The 19,990-nt window shown below is 46.1% G+C and overlaps 1 protein-coding gene across 1 annotated transcript; it reads left to right on the top strand.

Annotated features, from left to right (window-relative positions):
- The first annotated feature begins 237 nt into the window (after nt 1-237).
- On the top strand, nt 238-14,624 carry Brwd3 (BRWD3). Its single transcript, XM_064219824.1, has 32 exons — nt 238-407; nt 492-550; nt 628-657; nt 788-847; nt 1,925-2,117; nt 2,434-3,785; nt 3,870-4,159; nt 4,245-4,404; nt 4,566-4,756; nt 5,490-5,516; nt 5,664-5,750; nt 5,874-6,102; nt 7,334-7,423; nt 7,829-8,025; nt 8,307-8,422; nt 8,537-8,624; nt 8,739-8,859; nt 9,183-9,308; nt 9,720-9,853; nt 10,016-10,100; nt 10,213-10,387; nt 10,711-10,862; nt 11,220-11,406; nt 11,745-11,837; nt 12,032-12,097; nt 12,451-12,560; nt 12,724-12,804; nt 12,993-13,105; nt 13,534-13,722; nt 13,984-14,047; nt 14,142-14,300; nt 14,373-14,624. Exons 1-32 carry the CDS (start codon nt 371-373, stop codon nt 14,478-14,480), a joined length of 5,169 nt encoding a protein of 1,722 aa, XP_064075894.1. The 5' UTR covers nt 238-370; the 3' UTR covers nt 14,481-14,624.
- Nucleotides 14,625-19,990: the final 5,366 nt, after the last annotated feature.

Genomic DNA, 19,990 nt, shown 5'->3' on the forward strand with positions numbered 1-19,990 from the left:
GATGGTATTTCATCCTTTTAAATAATATATCTACATTATTTAATGCATAAAGTTAGTATGAAAAATTTAAGTTATCGATCACTGAAATAAGTAAAATTATAAAGTGCTTAAATATATTTTTTCAATGATTGCCATTAAATAAAAGCAACTAACGCCATCTAGCTAGCGAGCTATGACCTATATGATAGACCAACTTACCGACGTTATAGACCTGTTTGACCGTGACAGCAAACGCCATTTTGCTATTATTACTGGAGGTTGCATTAACTTTCGTCAACAATGTAATGTTCGAAGCAAAATGTTTGATGGATTTTAACAGTTTTTGTGATGTGTGAGGTCGATTTTGGCCTAATATAAGTAATCTAGGATTATGGAGGATTCCAATGAGGAGGTCAATGTTATTCCCGGTAAGTCTAGTGCTTTAAAATCGAGCTAGATAAAATGAGTGTCCTATGTGCGAGGTCGTGTAATGGTAGCTTTCCCGGTTTCAGAACTCTACTTTTTGATAGCGAAATTTCTCTCCGGCGGCCCGTTGAAAGAGACTGCTAAGGTAAATTAACAACAAATATTTGTAAATTAAACGAATATATCGTTTAAATAAGTAATAACTCTTTTTTTGTTTCGCAGACTTTACTTAAAGAGTTGGAGAGCGTAGAGGTGAGTTTAAGCTTTTCCTAGTGCCGGGCATATAGCTTATTGTTGTTTTGGTCGCGAAGGCACGTGGTGGCGGCTGTCAAACTCGCTGAAAGTTTACTGAAAAGTTTTTGTGCAATTTTCTCTGTGGCAGGTGCTGCCTAGACGACTCGACTGGGAGGGCGTCGAGCATCCACAATCGTACGATGAATTGGTAAGTTTACAAGTTTTTAGCGCGAAAACTTCTGTTTATTTACTTTTTCTAAGCAGATTAGCGATTAGAAATCTTTGAATTGCTTAAATTTGCAAATATTTTCTGTTTTCTAATTTACACAGAAATGATCATGAAAATACGGTGGAAAATCGTGAAAAATGTTTTAGCGAAGTTTCTGTTATTATTTTTGAGTATTTTAGCTAATTGCGAAAAAAATGATATATCATTCACTCGATCTCATGATCACGTAAGTAGGGTCGCAGCTGTCCTTGTCTAACATATTGCATAGCTCGTATGAGCTTACGACTGTCTCACTCTAACAGCCGAATGAACGCGTAGTCGATAGACATTAGGCGATGCTTTGCGAATTATTCCGAACTGTTAAAATCGTAGCGGTAGCAAAAACGCGCCAATATTTCAAATCTTCTTTCAATATTTTTTGCTATTTAAAGTAATAGTATGATTATTTTAATAATATATCAATATATTCTAGAGTTTTCTTGTAATTTACACTTATTTAGGTAAAAATTTAGTTATTTGTAAAAAATAATTTATTAAAATTAACATTTCTTGATTTCTTGATGAACATTTCTTGAACAATAATGGTTAGTTCTGGGCATACGGTATTGTCGGTGAATTAAATAATTAAATAACCTTTTTTTGCTCTAAACATTAATATACATATAAACTGGTGATCATTATTTTATCTACTTTTACTTGGAGAATAATTGTAATACAGGTAATTTTTTTTATAATTGACCGCAGTGTCCAAAAAATAAAATAAAAAAGGCGGAATGAGGCATAGATAGATACGATTTCTACTTTTAAACGTATTTACATATTAATTTATTAAAAAAAAATAGAAGCATACCAGGAGAAGTAATGGATATGTTACGAATACGAATTTCCTTATGTAATTTTAGAGACCTCGAGAATTAGATACAAATGTACCATTGTACCGTATTTTTTTATTGGGTTGGTGTAATTTACGTCACGCGACCACTGTGCGTACGCAAGAACTCTCCTCTCGTTCCGTATACCACTTCCTGGCATGTGTACGAGTGTCGTGTCACCCAGGATTCCCAGTACTCGGAGGTGTCGTGGCGCCGGCTGGTGTCGGTGTGCGAGCGCGCGCTGCGGCTCGCGCGCTCGGCGCCCGCCGCGCCGCCGCCCGGCGCCAGGCAGCTGGGCGCGCGCCTGTCGCTGCTCAGCGAGACGCTCGTGAGGCCCAAGCCGCAGTACGCGTCCTACAAGCCGGACCACACGCTCGGTCAGTGGAACGCTTCGCACTTCCTACTCGGTGGTGGCGCTCTCCTACCACCGTACTCTGCGCGCGAAATTATCTTGTTCTATGGGATTTGAGGAAGACACTAGTTTATCACATATAGAATATTTCCTCCGTTAACTTGTGCCTTTTCTATTGGCGTCAATCGGTAATGTAGTGTGCTTTGTTTGGGTACTCCTATGGGAGTTTGATAACAGTTTACTGAGGTACTTCGCCCTATTTCTATATCGAAATATAAACTATAATATTTTGACGTCATCATTTTACTGAATCAATTAAAAAACATACGCGTCTGTTACAGTGCGGAAGCTGCTGTCGCGTGAGCTGGGTGCGGGCGGTAACGGCGCGGGAGGCGCGGGCCTGGCCTCTGGAGCCACCGCGCCGCGCCCCTTTCCCGTGCGCCTCCTGCGCGGACTCGCCCTTCAGCGACGAACGCTAGGCCACTTGTCGGCCGTCTACTGCCTCGCCTTCGACCGCACCGGGCGCTACGTGCTCACGGGTGCCGATGACCTGCTGGTGAAAGTGTGGAGCGCCATCGACGGGCGCCTGGCGGCCACGCTGCGGGGCGCCGGCGCCGAGATCACGGACGTGTGCGCCTCGCACGACGGCACGTTGCTGGCGTGCGGTTCCGTGGAGCGGCTCGTGCGCGTGTGGTGCCTGGCCACGGGTGCGCCGCGTGCCGTGCTGCACGCGCACGCCGGCACCATCACCTCCGTGCAATGGGCGCCGCCCGCGCACAACGAGCTGCGCTGGCTCGCCTCCACGAGCACGGACGGCTCGGTTGCCTTCTGGACGTGCTCGCGTGAGGGGCAGTTCCTGTCGCAGCCGGTGCAGTATGTTGAGCGACTGAGGCCGGGCGCCTGCCACATGATCTGTGCGGCGTGGTCCGCCGGCGGGGCCTTCCTGGCGGCCGGCTCGGCGGACCAACGTGTGCGCGTGTACGCACTGGAGGCGGCCGGCCCGCGTCGCGTGCTGGAGACTCCGGCGCACGCGGACGCCGTGGACTCGCTGGCCTGGGCACACCGCGGCCTGCGCTTCGTGTCCGGCAGTAAGGATGGCACGGCCGCCCTGTGGACGCTGCACGCCACGCAATGGCGGCACACGCTCCTGCGCGTGCACAACGCGGACGAACAAAAGAAACTCAAAGTGACCATGGTGTGCTGGGACCGGAGCGACGCGTACGTGATGACGGCCGTGTCGGACAGTTCGGTGCGTGTGTGGTGCGCGCGCACGTGCGTGCAGGTGCGCGTGCTGGCCGGCCACCGCGACGAAGCTTACGTGCTGGAGGCGCATCCGACTCTACCGGGCGTGCTGTTGTCGGCCGGCCACGATGGGCAGCTGTTCGTGTGGCACGCGGAGCAGGAGGAGCCGCTGGCGCGCTTCCACAACGTGATCCCCGGCCAGGGGGAGGGCGCTCTGTTCGATGCGCGCTGGGCGGCGTGCGGCACGCGCGTGGCCGCCAGTGACTCGCACGGACACTTGCTCTTGCTTGGGCTGGGCTCCGGACACACGCGAATGGCACGCCTGCCGACAGAGTTGTTCTTCCACACGGACTACCGGCCGCTCTCGCGCGACGCGCTCGGCGGCGCGTTGGACGAGCAGACGGACCTGCCGCCGCACCTCATGCCGCCGCCCTTCCTCGTAGACGTCGAGGCGAGTCCCCTACAATCTTTCACGTCCGTCTAAAGTGTTGTCTAGTTACTTATATTCCTCTATCTAACCGTGCCGCCTCACCAGGGGGCGCCGCATCCGCCGGAGTTCCAACGTCTCGTCCCGGGACGCGAGGCCCTCCCGCTGGAGCAGCTCGTCCCGCGCACGCGGCTGGACGCGATGATCGAGGCGCTGGCCGCCGACCCGCTGACCCCCGGCGTGCAGGCCGAGCAGGCGCCGGCGGGGCACGGCGTGTGGCGCGGGGAGGGGGTGCGACACACTGCGGGCTCCTGGCAGGGGCTCGACGTGCCACTGAGCACGCGGCCCATCGTGCCCCCTCTGCCGCCTTCGGCGCGAGAGGAGCTCGAGAAGGCGAGGTAAAGACGGAGAGGAAAACTCGCAGTCATCCATTAAATGTCACTCGAGAGATCGAACTGATGCGACGGCGCACGATGCTCGCAGCACGGAGCTGAACGAGTGGGAGATGTCGTGGTACCGGCGCGAGATGCGGCGCCGGCCCGTCATGATCAACACGGCGCCCGGCGAGGGCCCGCGCCGCCGGCCCGGCCGCCGCCCGCGCGCCGCGCCGCGCACGCGCCCGCCGCCGCCGCGCACGGCGCCGGTCAGTGCGCCTTACGCTAAATATTCTGTTGCTTATTGTAGATCATTTGGTTTGGACTTCATTTTTCCGTTGATTCAAACTCTTTTTCTGGTCGACAAGTTCTTCTCTTTCGGACTTTGGAAGACTATATATACTTCAATTAGTGTTCCGACTCATTGCAGACGATACGGCTCGAGGAGGAGGTGGTAGATGCGATCGAGGACAGCGGCAGTGACACATCAGACGAGTCTGTGCGACTGTCGGGCTCCCGATCCTCGCGCTCGTCACGCTCCTCACGCTCCTCCCGCTCTTCTCGCTCCTCCCGATCCTCTCGGTCGCGACACTCCAGCGCTGACGTCACAGACTCAGATAGGTAACTATTCATTACGATTACCGTATCTTTGTATATTAAAATGTCAATAAAAAGCCTCTAAATCTTGTGATAATATCAATCCTGTGACTTTCCCATAGAGAGAGGTAAAGAAATACACTCATATTGACACACTACAGAGTTTTACAAATAATGACAATTTAAATTTCATATATAATTTTGTGCGGCAAAGGAGCCAGCTCATTATAGTTAATTTCACCTAGTCCCTAAACGTATTATACACAAAATAAAAGATAAAAAAATGCGCATTTAATAATTTCAGTGCGAGTAAAATATTTCCATAATAATAATAAAAAAATATCAGGTGAAACCTATCAGATACAGTATGAATCGTTTTACAATGTAGTCGACAATTCCATTTATAAAATACGTTGACTTCCAGGCAGGATATATAACATACATATATAATTGTATTTAATTAACATGACTGTAGTTTTAGATGTTGAAAAATAGTAACTACTGAGTTTCTTGCCGGTTCTTCTCGGTAGAATCTACATTCCGAAGCTTCCGAAGCGGTGGTAGCTTCACTTAATATAGTTTGTTAAATGTCGATTCAAAAGTGCTTGTAAAGCCCTACTCGAATAAAGTATATTTTGATTTTGATCTTGACTCTATGTTTTTCTTATTGAAATGGTCCAAATAATGGCCATCACAGGAAAATGAAATATGCATATTCATTAATGTTACAATAATTTGTATTTTCATTTGTTCTCAGTTCACACTCCGCAAGCAAGAGCGACAGGTAAATAATTAAATAATATACAAGCCCATCCCAACTTTATAAATATAAAATTTTCCATATTTATAGGCATACAAGAATATATTTCATTTTTAATAAAAAAAAAAAAATAGACATTATTGTTTTGTTATCGTTACAAACATGTTGCAGCTCATCGTCTCAGTACTCCGACTGGCAGGCCGGGCCCGCACTGGCGCCGCCGGCGCGCGCGAGACGGCGTCCGGCGCCCACCGCCAGGTACTCTACTTTAAATGCGACGCAGTCTGGTTAGCTGTTAAGTTTACTTGTCATGAAGTTTTCAATTTAATCTTTTCATCTAATTTTTTCATTGTATAAAATTAAATTTTTATTCGCTCACAGATACAGTCCTAGTACAGCAACAGCAAAGCGCAGTACGGCGGCCGGTGCTGGGAGCTCGACGGCAGCGGGTAGCGCGAGTGCTGCCGGTGCCGCGGCGGGCTCGGCGGGTCCCAGCGGCTGCGCAGAGCTGCCTGAGGTGTACCGAGTGGGCGAGTGGCTGACGGCCGTCTCTCCTCGCAAGGCGCCTTACCACCCGCAGATGGGTGACCACTGTTTATACTTTCGCTTGGTGAGCTAATGCAATCCTTTAATTATTGGTTCTGTAAAATGAAATTATGTAGATTGCTTTGCTAACGGTACCTATACATTGGCATCAGCCCAATGACGTCATGTGGCGTTTTTTTCTATATTTTTCTTATACAAAAAGCATTTGGAATAGATTGTACCCAATAACAATGTAGTAGATGTAACATACTCGTAGCAGACAAAGCGTGCTGCTACGCGGCATTAAGTATGTTGCTATTTGGACGTAAATTCGTAGCCGCATCGTAGACGTTTGAGTATGTAGCAGGGATGTTATGGAGCTGCGTAAAGGTAACCGTAACTATCGGATATCCATTTCGGATATCCGGAAACCGTTACAGAACTCGATATAATTTTTTTTTATAACCATTTTAATTTTACATAAATAAGTATACCCACTTAAAGAGAACAGCTTAAATTTGCTTTTTTAAGGCTATTTGTTTGTCTTATTCCTCTTACCTAGAATCCGTTAATAGACTACAAGTGAAGTTTAAACTTATGCTTTTCTCTATTACAATTTTTAAATCATCTAATATTCGGAACTGAAACTGTCCGAAACAGATCGGATCGAAAATCGTATAATCCAAAATAATTTCGTATCCGTAACCGTATCTGAAATCGGTAAAATATTATTCATATATCCGTATCCGTATTCAGATTCGAAATTATATATCCATAACATCCTTAGCCTGTAGCAAAATAATAGCCTGTAACAAATAGCATCGTGGTATTTGCTACAGAATGACATTTATTATGAGTAGTGTATATGTTGCATCCTCCGCACGTTTGGGCTCAGATCGCTCTTTCTCCCTACTCGGTACTCAAATAAAACAACGGTTTTATTTGAGCTATATTTGTTATTTGAGCAACGGACTTCTCAATATTTTATATTAACGGAACAAAATCGGTCATAACAAGTGAATGAATGACAGCTCCATCAAAAATGCAGTGTTGCCGTTTCGCAAAATCGATTCCATCCAATTGTCAACTTGACATTACGATACCGAGAATTTATTAACTGGCAACACCGAGGAATAGTTTTTGATCGTATTAATAAATGGCGTTGCTCGTTCCTCGACAAATATATTATGAGTTGGGAATTAAAATTGATTTTCACACTCGGACATCGCCCCCCTAATAAAATGGAATACAATGTCTGTATTGACACTTAAAATATTATATAATGGTTTTCTAACGGTTATATATTTCATTTTCAGGGTCACCAGCGGTATTTCGAAGCGGTGGCCGAGAAGGATCTCTACAAGATACACCCGCGGGACAAACCCTGGGAAGGAATGCCGATATATGTGAGTTATGTAAATAATTACACGACACTGAATATAATACAAATTTTCTTTGTTGTAAATGAAGAATAATTTTGGAAAATTCATCAAGAACTTGGTTTAAAAGGCATAAGCGTGAAATCTTCGCCAAAGGCGAAGCCACTGTCCAATTATGTGGTATTTGAAGGCTGTTACCTTTTACTAAGATGTTATTTATTATCTATCTATCTTTCTCATGGAAGACTAGCTTTGCAATAAACCTATGATGGGCAATTGAGCGCGCAAATAGGACTGCACCTCCCCCCTTCACCTTCCCTCACTCTCGGAAAATAATACTCATCATGGGAGTCTCACTAACTCTTCTAACTAAGATTAACTTGTAACTTCGAACTTGTAAGCTGGGCGGTCATTGTGCAACATGTCTGGCAGGACTGCGAGGCGGTGAAGGTGGTGGGCATCAAGTACGTGATCAAGCCGCCGCGGGTGGTGAGCCTCAAGCTGTCCCGCGAGCGCGACGCGCGCGCCTTCGCCGTGCGCTACCACGACATGCCCGACGTCATCGACTTCCTCGTGCTGCGCCACCACTACGACGCCGCCGTCGCCAGGCGCTGGGGCGCCGGGGACAGGTGCGTGCACGCACTAATGCAGACAGTATTCTTATGCGGTGGCAAGAAGCTGAGCAGCAAAATGCTTATTTAATAATATATTTCACAACCAAATAGAGTTTCTAAAAGCCTGACTGATATAATTCCTGTTAAAGTCTGTCACACGGGCACTGATGAATTATTGAGTCGTAGTTTCTTCTAAAATGACGATTCAAAGAGCTTGTTCCTTCTCTGAAGTATATCTTTATTTGATTCGCCAATTATAGGAGTAAACCATTCATGACTAATAAATTGTGTTAAAGGTTCCGCTGCATGATCGACGACTCGTGGTGGACGGGGCAGGTCCTGGAGCGCTCGTCGGGCTCCGCTGCCGCTTCAAACTGCAGCGACGCGGAGGCCTGGGCCAATGAGGCCGCTTGTGAGTCACACGTTCTCCTATTTAACTATAAACTTCCTACCTAATTGTTAATCCTATCGGAGTAGGACTTTGAGGTAACATATTATAATATACGCTATTGCTCTACGATTCCAGCTCACTTCCTATCATTGCGAGTGAGGTGGGACAACGGCGAGGTCGAGCGTCTGTCGCCCTGGGACCTGGAACCAATCGACCCAGAAAGGTGAGACAGGCCCTAGCGTGTTTGTAGAGAATTCCGAGAGTGCATGACTAATTTTCGCATAACATGTTCTGTAAAAAAGTATGAAATGGCCCTGAACGTTCCGTTCTGTCGCAGACTGCCGTCGGAGCCGGGCGGCGCCGTGCCGGTGCTGGCGCACGAGCTGCACGCCGTGCTGGCGCGCGCGCACGAGTGGCCGCAGCGCGCCTGCCCGCGCGTCGCGCACCACATCTCGCAGGTCGCACTCGCACTCGCACTCGCACTCGCACTACACGATACTCGTGTGGTACCGCTCCACAATCACCTCTTAAATACTACTTTAAACGTCTGAAGTTAAAATATACTACTTAATTCAAAATATATATTGACAACCTACTCTTTACGTAATAGTGACCACGCTGTGTACGTTTCACAATCCGATACCGGACATTTTTCTCAATTTTATTCCTAAAAGATATTCCTGCAGAGCCTTTTGGGAAAAGTATTGAACGGTAAACTTAGATTGTATTGTGTATTGTTAATTTACTCTACGATCGCTAATAATGCCCGTTATGGGTGCAGGTGATGTCACTGTCAGTGGCGGAGCCGTTCGTGGCGCCGGTGGACCTGCAGCTGTACCCGAGCTACGCGCTGGTCGTGCCGTATCCCGTCGATCTGGCCACCATTCGCGCTCGCTTCGAAAATCTGGTTCGTGGTCATCTATGACTTTTTGTATATCTTAATTTATTGATATATGTATTCTAATTTAAATTAGTTTTATTACTCTGTTATCATGGATGGAACATTTGTGACCTTCTTACTGTTTATGAGCTCCTGGTACACGGGGCACTCGCTCCATAACCAATATTGGAGTAATCCGCGATGGTGAGACTTCCTCTCAGCCTATGATTTCCTAGTACATGAAACAGGTGTTTGGAAGTGGGCGGTGTCTACTCTTTCATCATCCGTCATCATCCTCCTGCCCTTATCCCAATTTTACTTAATCACATCTCACAAGTAACATTCTCTCCAACAATATCGTCTTACCCTTCGGACGTTGAGTGTGCTCTCAGCAGTGGCTGTGGCCATGGAATATATAACCGAGCTGTTCTCGTGCAGTTCTACCGCCGTCCGGCCGCAGCTCAGTTCGACGCGCGCTGGCTGGCGTCCAACGCGGAGCGGTTCAACGAGCCGCACTCGCCCATCGTGCGGCAGGCGAGACTCGTCACCGACCTGCTGCTGCACATCATCAGGTACGGAGATGGTGTCTCGTATATGATTGGGACCTTGTAGTTAAAGGATGGGTTAATGATCGTAATATTGCTCATACTTAATGTTATTTATTACAGTAACATTTTCGCAACAGCCGATAGTAGTATGATATTTTATTATATAATTTGTAATTGTTGCTTCAGCAATTGGGAGACGGTGGATGTGGTGGCGCAGTACCACGCGCTGGCGGCGTCCTACCACTCCTCGGACGATGAAGTCGTCGACAAAGTAAGATATTTTGTTGCTTTTTAACTCTAAATATCATCACCGTCATCATCTATTCACTTGATACGTTTCCATAAATCAGCGATGTAATCAATCATATACTCTCAATTTCCAGAAGCAGCGTCGCACGCGGGCGTCGCGTGCGGGCGGCGCGGGGGCCGCGGGCGGAGGGGGCGGCGCCGTCGAGGGCGGCGACTGGCGCGCGGCGTGCGCGGCGCTGCTGCGCGAGCTGTTCGCGTCCGCCGACGCCGAGCCCTTCCGGGAGCCCGTGTCGTCGGCGCAGGTCCCCGGTAACCGTGACGGTCGATATGCTGTAGCCGCTTCCAATGTCAAATTGAGTGACATTTCAAAACATCTAATCAATCTGTGGCACTCATGGCGTTTGGAATGTTGATTAAGTTAATGTCGTACTTTCGGAATTAAGCTGCGTACGGCTTCGCTAGTTCGAATGGTCATATTAAATAAAAATTGTTTTAAAATTCTAATTTGTCTCAACTAAATCATGTAACGGTTGATCTGATGCTTCCACTTAAGAACGGAGATAGGGTTACCAAAACAATTAATCTTTACGATCGATTTTATTGCCGTGTACTGACCGGTCCCCGTGCGCCAGACTACTTCGCGGTGGTGTCGCGGCCCATGGACCTGGGCACGGTGCGGCGGCGCCTGGCGTGCGGGCGGTACGCGCGCGCCGCGCAGCTCGCCGCCGACGTGCGCCTGGTGTTCGCCAACAGCCGCCTCTACAACACCAACAAGCGCAGTCGGGTGAGATACCTCGTCGAACGTTGCTTGCATAATTCGTATCCAGGTGTACCGCCAACATCTTGGGCACCGGCGAGTCACACATATTCCTCCCACTTCCACGTGGGGGGAACGCGTAACGCGTTTTTCCAGCGAAAAAAATATAACTCACTAAAAAGCCAAAACTGTTTACTGGTCCCTTATGTTCTGTAACCGGAAAAGCTACTCACTAAACTAATAATGCCGTTGACTGTATGTATGTTACATATGAAATACAAACTGTGACATATTAAGGTTTAGTCCCTTCCAACCATTAGAGGACAAAAGGTAAATGAACATAATTTGACGTCGAATCTATATTAATCTGATGTGTCTCATCAGATATACTCGATGACTGTGCGTCTGTCGTCGCTGTTCGAGGCACTGTGGGCGCGCTTGCCGGTCGAACTGCACAGCACGCGCACGCGCCGAGCACGCCGCGCGCACGCTCGCACGCACGCACGTACACACCCACGCCCGCGTCCGCACGCACGCGCACGGACGCGACAAGCGGCCGTCGAGGCGCAAGGTGAGTCATGTCATAGGAGAAAACTTTATTTTAAGAGTAGTTTTATTTAATCCAATATGAATAAATAGCTTCATGCTAATTAAAATATTTGAATAAACTATATTAACGTTACAGGGTATGTAATATAAGGGTTCTGTGCCTGTCTGGGTAGGTAACGGCCACACATTATATATTCTACCGCCAAGCTTGGAGTTGTTGTATTCCAGTTTAAAGCAAGTGAGCCAGTGTAACTACAGACATATGTATACATAGGCTAAATATACGACGCTAATACGTACGAGCTTAGTGTGATCGTACGTTGGGTACGCGTGGTTGTCAATGAGTGCGTTTCCCCGCAGCGAGCGCGCCGGCCGAGCGCGCGTCGTCGGCGAGCTCGGCGCGCGCGCACGACTCGTGGGACAGCGACGCGCCGCTCACGTCGCACCGGAAAGGTGACTCACATCCTATTCTATATTACACCTCAGTATATTCCTTATTTTTTAATATTTAAGTGTGGCAATAGCTGAACAAATGTTTGCCTTTGCCTATTTATATAGGTTCCCCTTACGTTATATTAGGAGTGGAAATTACTATAGCCCAAGGAGTCAGGCTTATATCTATGTTTTACATTATTTATATTTCACAGGCAAAGGTGTTGGAAAGAAGAGTAAGAGCGCGGCATCAGCGTCCTCCAGTAGTCGAGCTCCTCCTGGTATATTAATTAATTAATTAAATGAATTTAACATTATTGTAGCCTCGGTACGGGTAAGCAATGGGAATGGCGGACTCATTCAGTGTGTACCGTCAACATGATAAAGTACTTTTTGTAAGTATTATTGGTTAAATAGACTATTGACCGCAAAATCCGGCTCGAAGGACCAAACATGCACTCCCAACCTACTTTTATCCTGTATACATCCTATATAAACTGCGACTAACCAAACGTTAGCGTGATTCAGAAAATAACTTTCCATATAAATAACACATCTTAACAGTTATACAGTAAAAGACATTAAAATTAACGTTATTTATCCAAAAGTACTGATTATTGTATGTAACGTACAGAGAGTCTGCCTGCGACGAGTAACGGCTTGGCGTCCGAGGCGGAGGCGGAAGCGGAGGCGGAGGTAGGCGAGAGGTCCGCAGACGACAGCAGTGAACGCTCGCGGATAGAGGTGACGTACTGACAGCTATATAATAAAGACTCTAAATATATATTATACAATGACATTTAGAATCGTCATTTAAAAAAATCAGATATTCAGTCGGTAGTTTCCAACTATAAGGGCGTTTGCGGAGCCCTACCACTGGCACTAACGTTATTGGCTATTTCGTCAGGTGGTTGAAGAGGAACTGGCGGAGGACGAGGTGGAACTGGAGTATGAACCCCCACCCACGAGCACGAGGCACCACCAGCAGGTATGTGTTTACGTGGAAAAGATGTTCAAGATAGAGTTTCGACAAGGCTTGTTTTGTATACACACAATTGCAAATGTTTAAAGGACGGTACAGTCAGCACAAAACATCTAAAAGTATTGACTTTAATTTTGAGACCGATGAGTGGCGACCGGTGCGCCTATAACAGTGTATTAACGAGCGGGCTGTAGCAGCGGCGGCGGGCGCGCGCGGGGGGTGCGGGCGGCGCGGGCGGCGCGGAGCTGCGCAAGCGCCGGCGGGCGCGCAGCTCGGCCAGCAGCGCCGCCTCGCGCAAACACAAGCGGTACGTGCTCTCGCTAACCCTGACTCACTGGGTCAAAATTTATTGACACGGTAGCTGAAGCTACGTTGAGGAAACGCCCGGGAAGGAGGAGGACCTCGAGGCCCTTACCGGGCTTGCCCAACAGGTCAAGCGGGAGGAACCCACTCTCTCTCCCTATCAACTCCCCTCCACTTATGTTCTGAAAGTGGACTGCATTGTGTATGTACATTTTTGAGGTATGTTTGTATATTTAAGAATTAGGCTTTGTAACGCCTCAACTAAATCATTGTCATACATGTTACCACAGACTACCGTCATCATGTCGTTTTAAAATATTTAGTCTTCAAGGTCAATGTCCCGATGGTGGAATGTTTTGGGCTTCCACCACGACGCTGCTTCAGTACGGGTAGAAATTAACACAATTAAACGATTTGATTTGTGAATTCCAGGGTACGCGAACGCTTCTCGGAGGGCAGCTGGTCGTCTTCGTCGTCGGGTTCCGGGTCAGGTTCGGGCTCGGGCTCCGGCTCGGGCTCGGGCTGGCGCTCGGGCTCCGGGCGGCGGCGCTACGAGTCGGACCGCTCCTACCGGCCCGCCGCCTACTCCACGGACGACGACGCGCCGCTGCTGCTCTACCGGTAACGTATTCCGTCGTCTGTACTGACTGAACTGTCGGCGATATTTCATTATTGATTAAAATAATTGGTTTAAAAGAAAAAAATAGTGTTTAGACCTTAAATCTTGAAGCCTCTATCGAGTGCATCTTCGTGTGAGGGGGGGGGGGGCTTATTTTTTACCCCTTGTAACGTGTATGCCTTATTTCCATGATAAATCTTCCTTTCGTGTTTAAAATATTAGTAACGAAGACATTAGTCAATAATAACTTGCTTTGCTCGCAGACAACGTCAGACGGAGGAGGTACAGGCGGGGCCCTCGCGTGCCACGTACAACTCGCACAGGAGGGTATGTTCACGCTTACCGTATGACAGGGAATCGTGATGGTGATACCATCAGGGTTTGAACTTTGTATTTAACTCCGCACGCCTCGATCCCGCAGAGCGCCGGCGTGTCGCTGCGCCGCCGCGGCAGCCCGCGCCGCTACAACGAGGACAGCGAGGACGACTCCGTGGCCGCCATCAGCAAGCGCCTGCCGCACCACCACCGCCACCACCTGCAGCAGCAGCGCGCGCTGGCCCGGCGGCGCCACCACGCGCAGGTACCGCGCCGCCCCCTCCCCTCCCGCGCGCCGGTTCGCCTGCACCACCTCTCTAATGCGTCTCGTCCGCAGGGGCCGGCAACGGGCGCGGCGGGCGCGGCCGCCGGCGACCACGACTACTTCAACGGCCACGCGCACCACAACGGTACTCCCCACCACCGCCTTAGAGCCAGATTGTGACGCCGGTCGAACGGCTAGCTCGAAAGCTACTGAACGAATTTTTACATTACGCGACGGCTAAATTTTTTCATCGCTCGGGTAAGAAGAACTCACTTCGTCACTATTGATACTTAACGAGGGCCGGAAGTCGCGCCGCCCCGACGAGCCGCCGGGGAGACGTAAGAGCCTCGCCCAAAACGCACTAAACTCCTTAAGCTCAGCCGTAGCCGTGAGTCCGCGTGGAGCCCCAGCCTACAGCCGGCGTGCCCTGTCCGCAGGGTCGGGCGCGTCCGGCGCGTCCGGCGCGTCCGGCGCGTCCGGCGGGCCGGTGTCCATCTCGTCGCGCGGCCGCGTGCGCAAGCTGACGGCGAAGGCGCGCGGGCTGCTGCGGCACTGACGGCGCTCGCCGGCGGCGGCGCGGCGCGTGGCGCGGCTCGTCGCGGCCGCGCGCCGCCTGCTGCGCCGCTGACCCGTCGCCCCGCGGCTCCCGCGCCCCCCGCGCGCCCCGCGGCCCCCACTGACTCGCGCGAGCTCCGAGAGCCCGAGTGACGTAGTTCCGTTTTAGTTAAGCGTGACTCGCGTTCGGAGCGGGGATGTACGACGCCAGGGGTCAGCTTTTACTGCGACGGACTTAGTGTTGCTCAAATTAGACTTTAAATAATACTCCCGAGGGGGTGCGTGTTAGGAGAATCTACTTAACGTTTTAAAACTGACTGACTGACTACGTATACGACCTATAGTCTCCGATAGCGTTCAGATTTGCACAAGAGTTCGATGTGTCCCGCGCGTCCGTCGCGGTACTCGAACGTCTCAAAGGTTCCACCGTCGCCGCCCGCAGCCGACGGGCTCCTGCTTTATCGTTCGTTGCAGCCGAACGGCTGAGGCTCACACGACGCCATGATACGCTGTTATTACATGTTATTCTAGTATAAATATAATGTTTGTACATACTTGTTGTACGCACGTACGCACATCGCTGGTGTGACGATAGCGTTAGGCCTAAATTGTTGATAAAATGACTGTTTTTTAAATTAAATTAGGTTTTTATACAGGAATACTTGTAAATAATCAATGGTTTACCGAAATAGGTTACTCGATTTCATTTTATACGTTTTCTAAACACTTTAGGGAGGGGGGGGGGCTAAGGAACAAACGAGAGATACTCGTGATCAAATTACATTCTCTCGGCTACAACCTTGAACTCTATTCACTACGAGTTCAGATCGGTGTCTGTGTAATATATTCGTGTACGTATTAAGTTATTAGGTGATAATTATTTCGACAAACTCGATGCTCACGTATTTTTAAACGATCGATTAGTTAGTTTGAAACGTTACGAACGGAAACGTTGCAAGTTTCATTAAAGTGTTATAGAATTTTGAAACGTCCGCAGTACCTGCGTTATATCGTAGTTTAGTTTCGGTTAAGATTTAAATGTATAGCGTAGTTACGAATGTTATAATTTGTCGTTTTCCATATGTATAAGTATTACTTAAATGATATTTATTGAATTAATTTTATTCTATTCGATTTTAGTCAATGATGACTCGTGCCGTGCTTAAGGAACGTCCGGTGTCTCGGTCGAACGGTGAGCGGAGTGTAATTGTGTGGTGTAATTATCAACAAATGGTGGAAACGACTATGCTAGGTGTAATGTTATATGTTACGTTTCCTGACGTTCAAATGTCGATATGCGTTAACGTCAAGGTGATTGAAATATTATTTATTAAATTAGGTTCGTAAAAGCACCTTTGAATCGTAATGTTACAGTTTTGAATGAAATGTAAAGCTACCACCGGTTCGGATCGTCACCTCAAGGGTCTCGGGTTCATATGGCTCTGGTTTCAGTGAGATATTGTCGGTCGCATAGGTTTGGCTAAATAGTCTATTCCAACAGACCATAGACTTAGGTATGTCACGCGATTCCCTAATAGTTCAGTAATATTGTGCTCCGCAACTTTTTTTTTACTTCCAAAGTTCCGATAGCAGTTTCGTCGACGTTAAAAACGCAATGTTTTCGTAAACCAGTAATGAATATCAGTTATTAATCGACCTCTCGACCAACGATGTCGCGTCAATTCGATAACTGATAGAAATATCTCTTATTTTATCATCGGACAGAAGATACAGTTGTGACGTAGCTTTAACCGTTAAGACTGGCTGCCCTTTCTATACAAACACCTGTATGCTGATGCTATACAGATTCTCCAAGTCATAGTCATTGTATCAATGAAATGTACTGCCAAATAGCGTTATCTCAATTTGAAGGGTGAGTTAGTCAGTGTAACTACAGCATGTCCTTCGTGTTTGCGGTTACACCGGCCCACTGACACACTCCGAATCTTCCAAGGTTGTTGTTGGTCGATGTGTGGTACCGTTATACTCGCCACCACGTTACACATCCGCCAGACAGCCTACCGATTTTAAATAATAATAATATTTGATGTGAATATTGATTCAATTCGTGTGAAATAAACTGTATAAGAAATTTGATCTCGTTTCCTTAGGTTAAATTATCGTTTTATGTACTTTAATTAAATATATAATGTACTTTATTGTGTATATTAAGATATCTATGTTAGTTTTAAGGTCGAATATAATTCACTAGTATGTACTATGTGTTAAGATTGGTTTGGCCGGGGGGGGGGGGGTGTTTGAGTTCACTCGTTCGATACTGAAGTCCGATCGTTGAGAGAGTGCGTTTCTGTTTATCTGTTGACTTAAATCGACTTTAATAATATTGTTTTCTTATGTATGCAATACGTGTTCGCGTTCGTGGTTCTGCGTATTAGGCTTAAAAAAGCCTTTGTCCTTCCCTGGAGTTCAAACTTGCTTCGTAGCAAGTTTCATCAAATTCGGTTCAGTCGTCTTGTCGTGAAAGACCAACTCAAATCAAATCAAAATATACTTTATTCAAGTAGGCTTTTACAAGCACTTTTGAATCGTCATTTAACAAACTATTTAAAGTAAAGCTACCACCGGTTCGGAATGTAGATTCTAACGAGAGGAACCGGCAAGAAACTCAGTAGTTACTCTTTTTCAACATCTAAAAATACAGTCGTGTTAGTTAAATACAATTATATATGTATGTTATGTCTCCTGCCTGGAAGTCAACGAGCGTTAACTCCACGCTTTTTTATCATCAATATAATCTTGTATCAAATAATACGCCTTCTTTACCGATGTATTTTTTACAAATGATTTGAATCTATGAAACGGCAAAGTTAAAAATGTGCCCCAAGAATGATTTATTGACTTGAACTGACAGACAGAGTTACTTCAGCATACATAATATTAGTATAGACTAGTTACCTTACCTATGACCTTCTCAGTAACGCTGATGACGCGTATGCAAAATTTCATAACGATCGGTTTTGTATTTCAGACGTGAAAACGTAACAAACAAACAATCTTAAATTCGTATTCATAACGTTAGTAACAGTTCAAAATTATAACTTATATTGTAAGTCTATATGACGCAAGTCTGTCCCACTCGTAACTCTTCTAGAGTCTTCCAATCGAAAAAGGAGTAAAGATAGACCTCTTGTGGTTCCAATATACTATAAGTCGGGGATCATCACGGATCAGGAACACATTCTCTCAGCCCCCGATCGACGAAAACATACGACCGGTTTATGAAGTCATATGTCACACAAGACTTTTACATATCTTTACATATACGCTGATGTGTGTGTGTGTATTTGGTGGACTATTTAATTCTGTCGCATCGCCTCCCCTCTGGCTGAGCCGATTGAGTTTTGAGATGTGACTTGAATTGTCTATTGCTGTCTCGTTCTCTCAGTGTTTAATGTGTATTTGTTTCAATAACACTTGTACGAAATTTGCTGCTGAATGAAGGTTGTGATTGATCTCAAGATTACGTACAAAAATAGCACTATAATGTCCCACTGCTGGGCAATGACGGCCTGAGAATTTTACTTTACTTAAATATTGTACTAGAAGTAATTTACGTTGCGTCTGACGCGCCATCCATCGTACGTTGTCGGTACTATACCAGACACCAACAACAGTGTATAATATCAATCGAATTACGATGTAATACGAACAAGACACGCGTTTAAAAGAGAATCGATTATTATATGTAAATAAGAAAACCCGACAGACGCAGCTTTGGTCGCGGTTCGTGTGTCGTTCGTCAGGTGGTAGGCATATGAAGTAGTATACTTACTTCCTTGGAGTTCAAGCTTCATACTAAATTTAAACTAATTTGTCACTGGTGATAGACAGACAGACTTATTTCCGCATTTATAATATTGATATAGATGTATGTCAATTTTAATTCCGATCGGTTGATCGGTATAGAAGTTGACGTGTTCCAGCGCCATCTAGCGGTCAGATACAACATATATAGCATACAAACCTACGTTAAAAAATACATATATTCGCCGACTTTCATAGCGATCGAGCAGACGGTTGTCCGAGCTTAAACATACCAATTTCAATTTATATATGTATTTGATTTATACATGACAATTCATTTTCAAGTGACGTCACCACAAAGAGACAATTTTTAAAAAATATTGTCAACAATACATTTTGAAATAATGGATGTTTATTGCCTCTAGAGGCGTGTGAAGCGAAATATAAGAGTTTTGATACTTGGTGGTTAAGGACGTCTAATCGAGTTCGTGTGTGTGCGACATTTCTATAGTCTTGAGTTAAATTACATAAAATAACCCATGGATTTAGATACTAAGATTTTTTGTAGATTATACAGGATCTGAATTTTGTACAAGTATTATTGAAATAGCTGTATGTAAATTTAAATGTCAATACGAACTCTATTGTCTAAGAGATAAATGTTAATTTTGTGTGAAGATGTTTGTATATATGTGTGTGCAACGACCGTTGCGTGGAAACCAAAATAAATTGATTATTTTGTAGTCGAATGTTTTATTTAGATGTAAGATTTCAACAACCTGATCTCGCTCCAGCTTAGCGCCCTTAGTTTGGACCTTAATACTCCTCGCTGCTCCGATGCGGGTCGGTAGATACACATTGGGTAGATCTTTAATTGACAACAAAAAGGAAGATCATTTTAATTCGGTTGTATTTTTTATTTTTGTGACTTTGTGACTATTCTCAACTCCGTCATTTATAAATTGTTTTGGAAATTTATTTTATTGTTCCAACGGGAAGTATACCCAACTTCCCGTTGGGGTCTACAAAATTAGTGTTACAACCGGGTTAAAATATCTGCTATCATATTTCAATTCATCCGTATATCATCAGTATAGAATATATTTAAAATGTATTTACATCACTATTGATGACAGAAAAGTATAGTATTACTCTCACAAATTACATTTTTTGCTTATATAGGAATTGTTGGAAGTTTTTTTGTACAACAAGACGATGATAAAAAGTAATGCTAATATATACTTTGATTTTTTTTATTTAAATTTTTTATATAGTTCCGTAATAAATAAGATTTTTTAAAACATAGATCAAAAGTAATTTTATGTTATCTGTTAATTCTGTAAGCTCAACTTAAACGTCAACTTGACATT

This window comes from Vanessa tameamea, chromosome 29, assembly GCF_037043105.1.
Source record: "Vanessa tameamea isolate UH-Manoa-2023 chromosome 29, ilVanTame1 primary haplotype, whole genome shotgun sequence".
Lineage (NCBI taxonomy): Eukaryota > Metazoa > Arthropoda > Insecta > Lepidoptera > Nymphalidae > Vanessa > Vanessa tameamea.

Bases quoted from the DNA above. Each gene is read 5' to 3' on its own strand.
- Brwd3 (XM_064219824.1), top strand. From the start codon at position 371: ATGGAGGATTCCAATGAGGAGGTCAATGTTATTCCCG. The intron at 12,805-12,992 runs GTATGTGTTTAC...AGCGGGCTGTAG, and splicing joins GCACGAGGCACCACCAGCAG to CAGCGGCGGCGGGCGCGCGC. The intron at 14,301-14,372 runs GTACCGCGCCGC...TCTCGTCCGCAG, and splicing joins GGCGGCGCCACCACGCGCAG to GGGCCGGCAACGGGCGCGGC.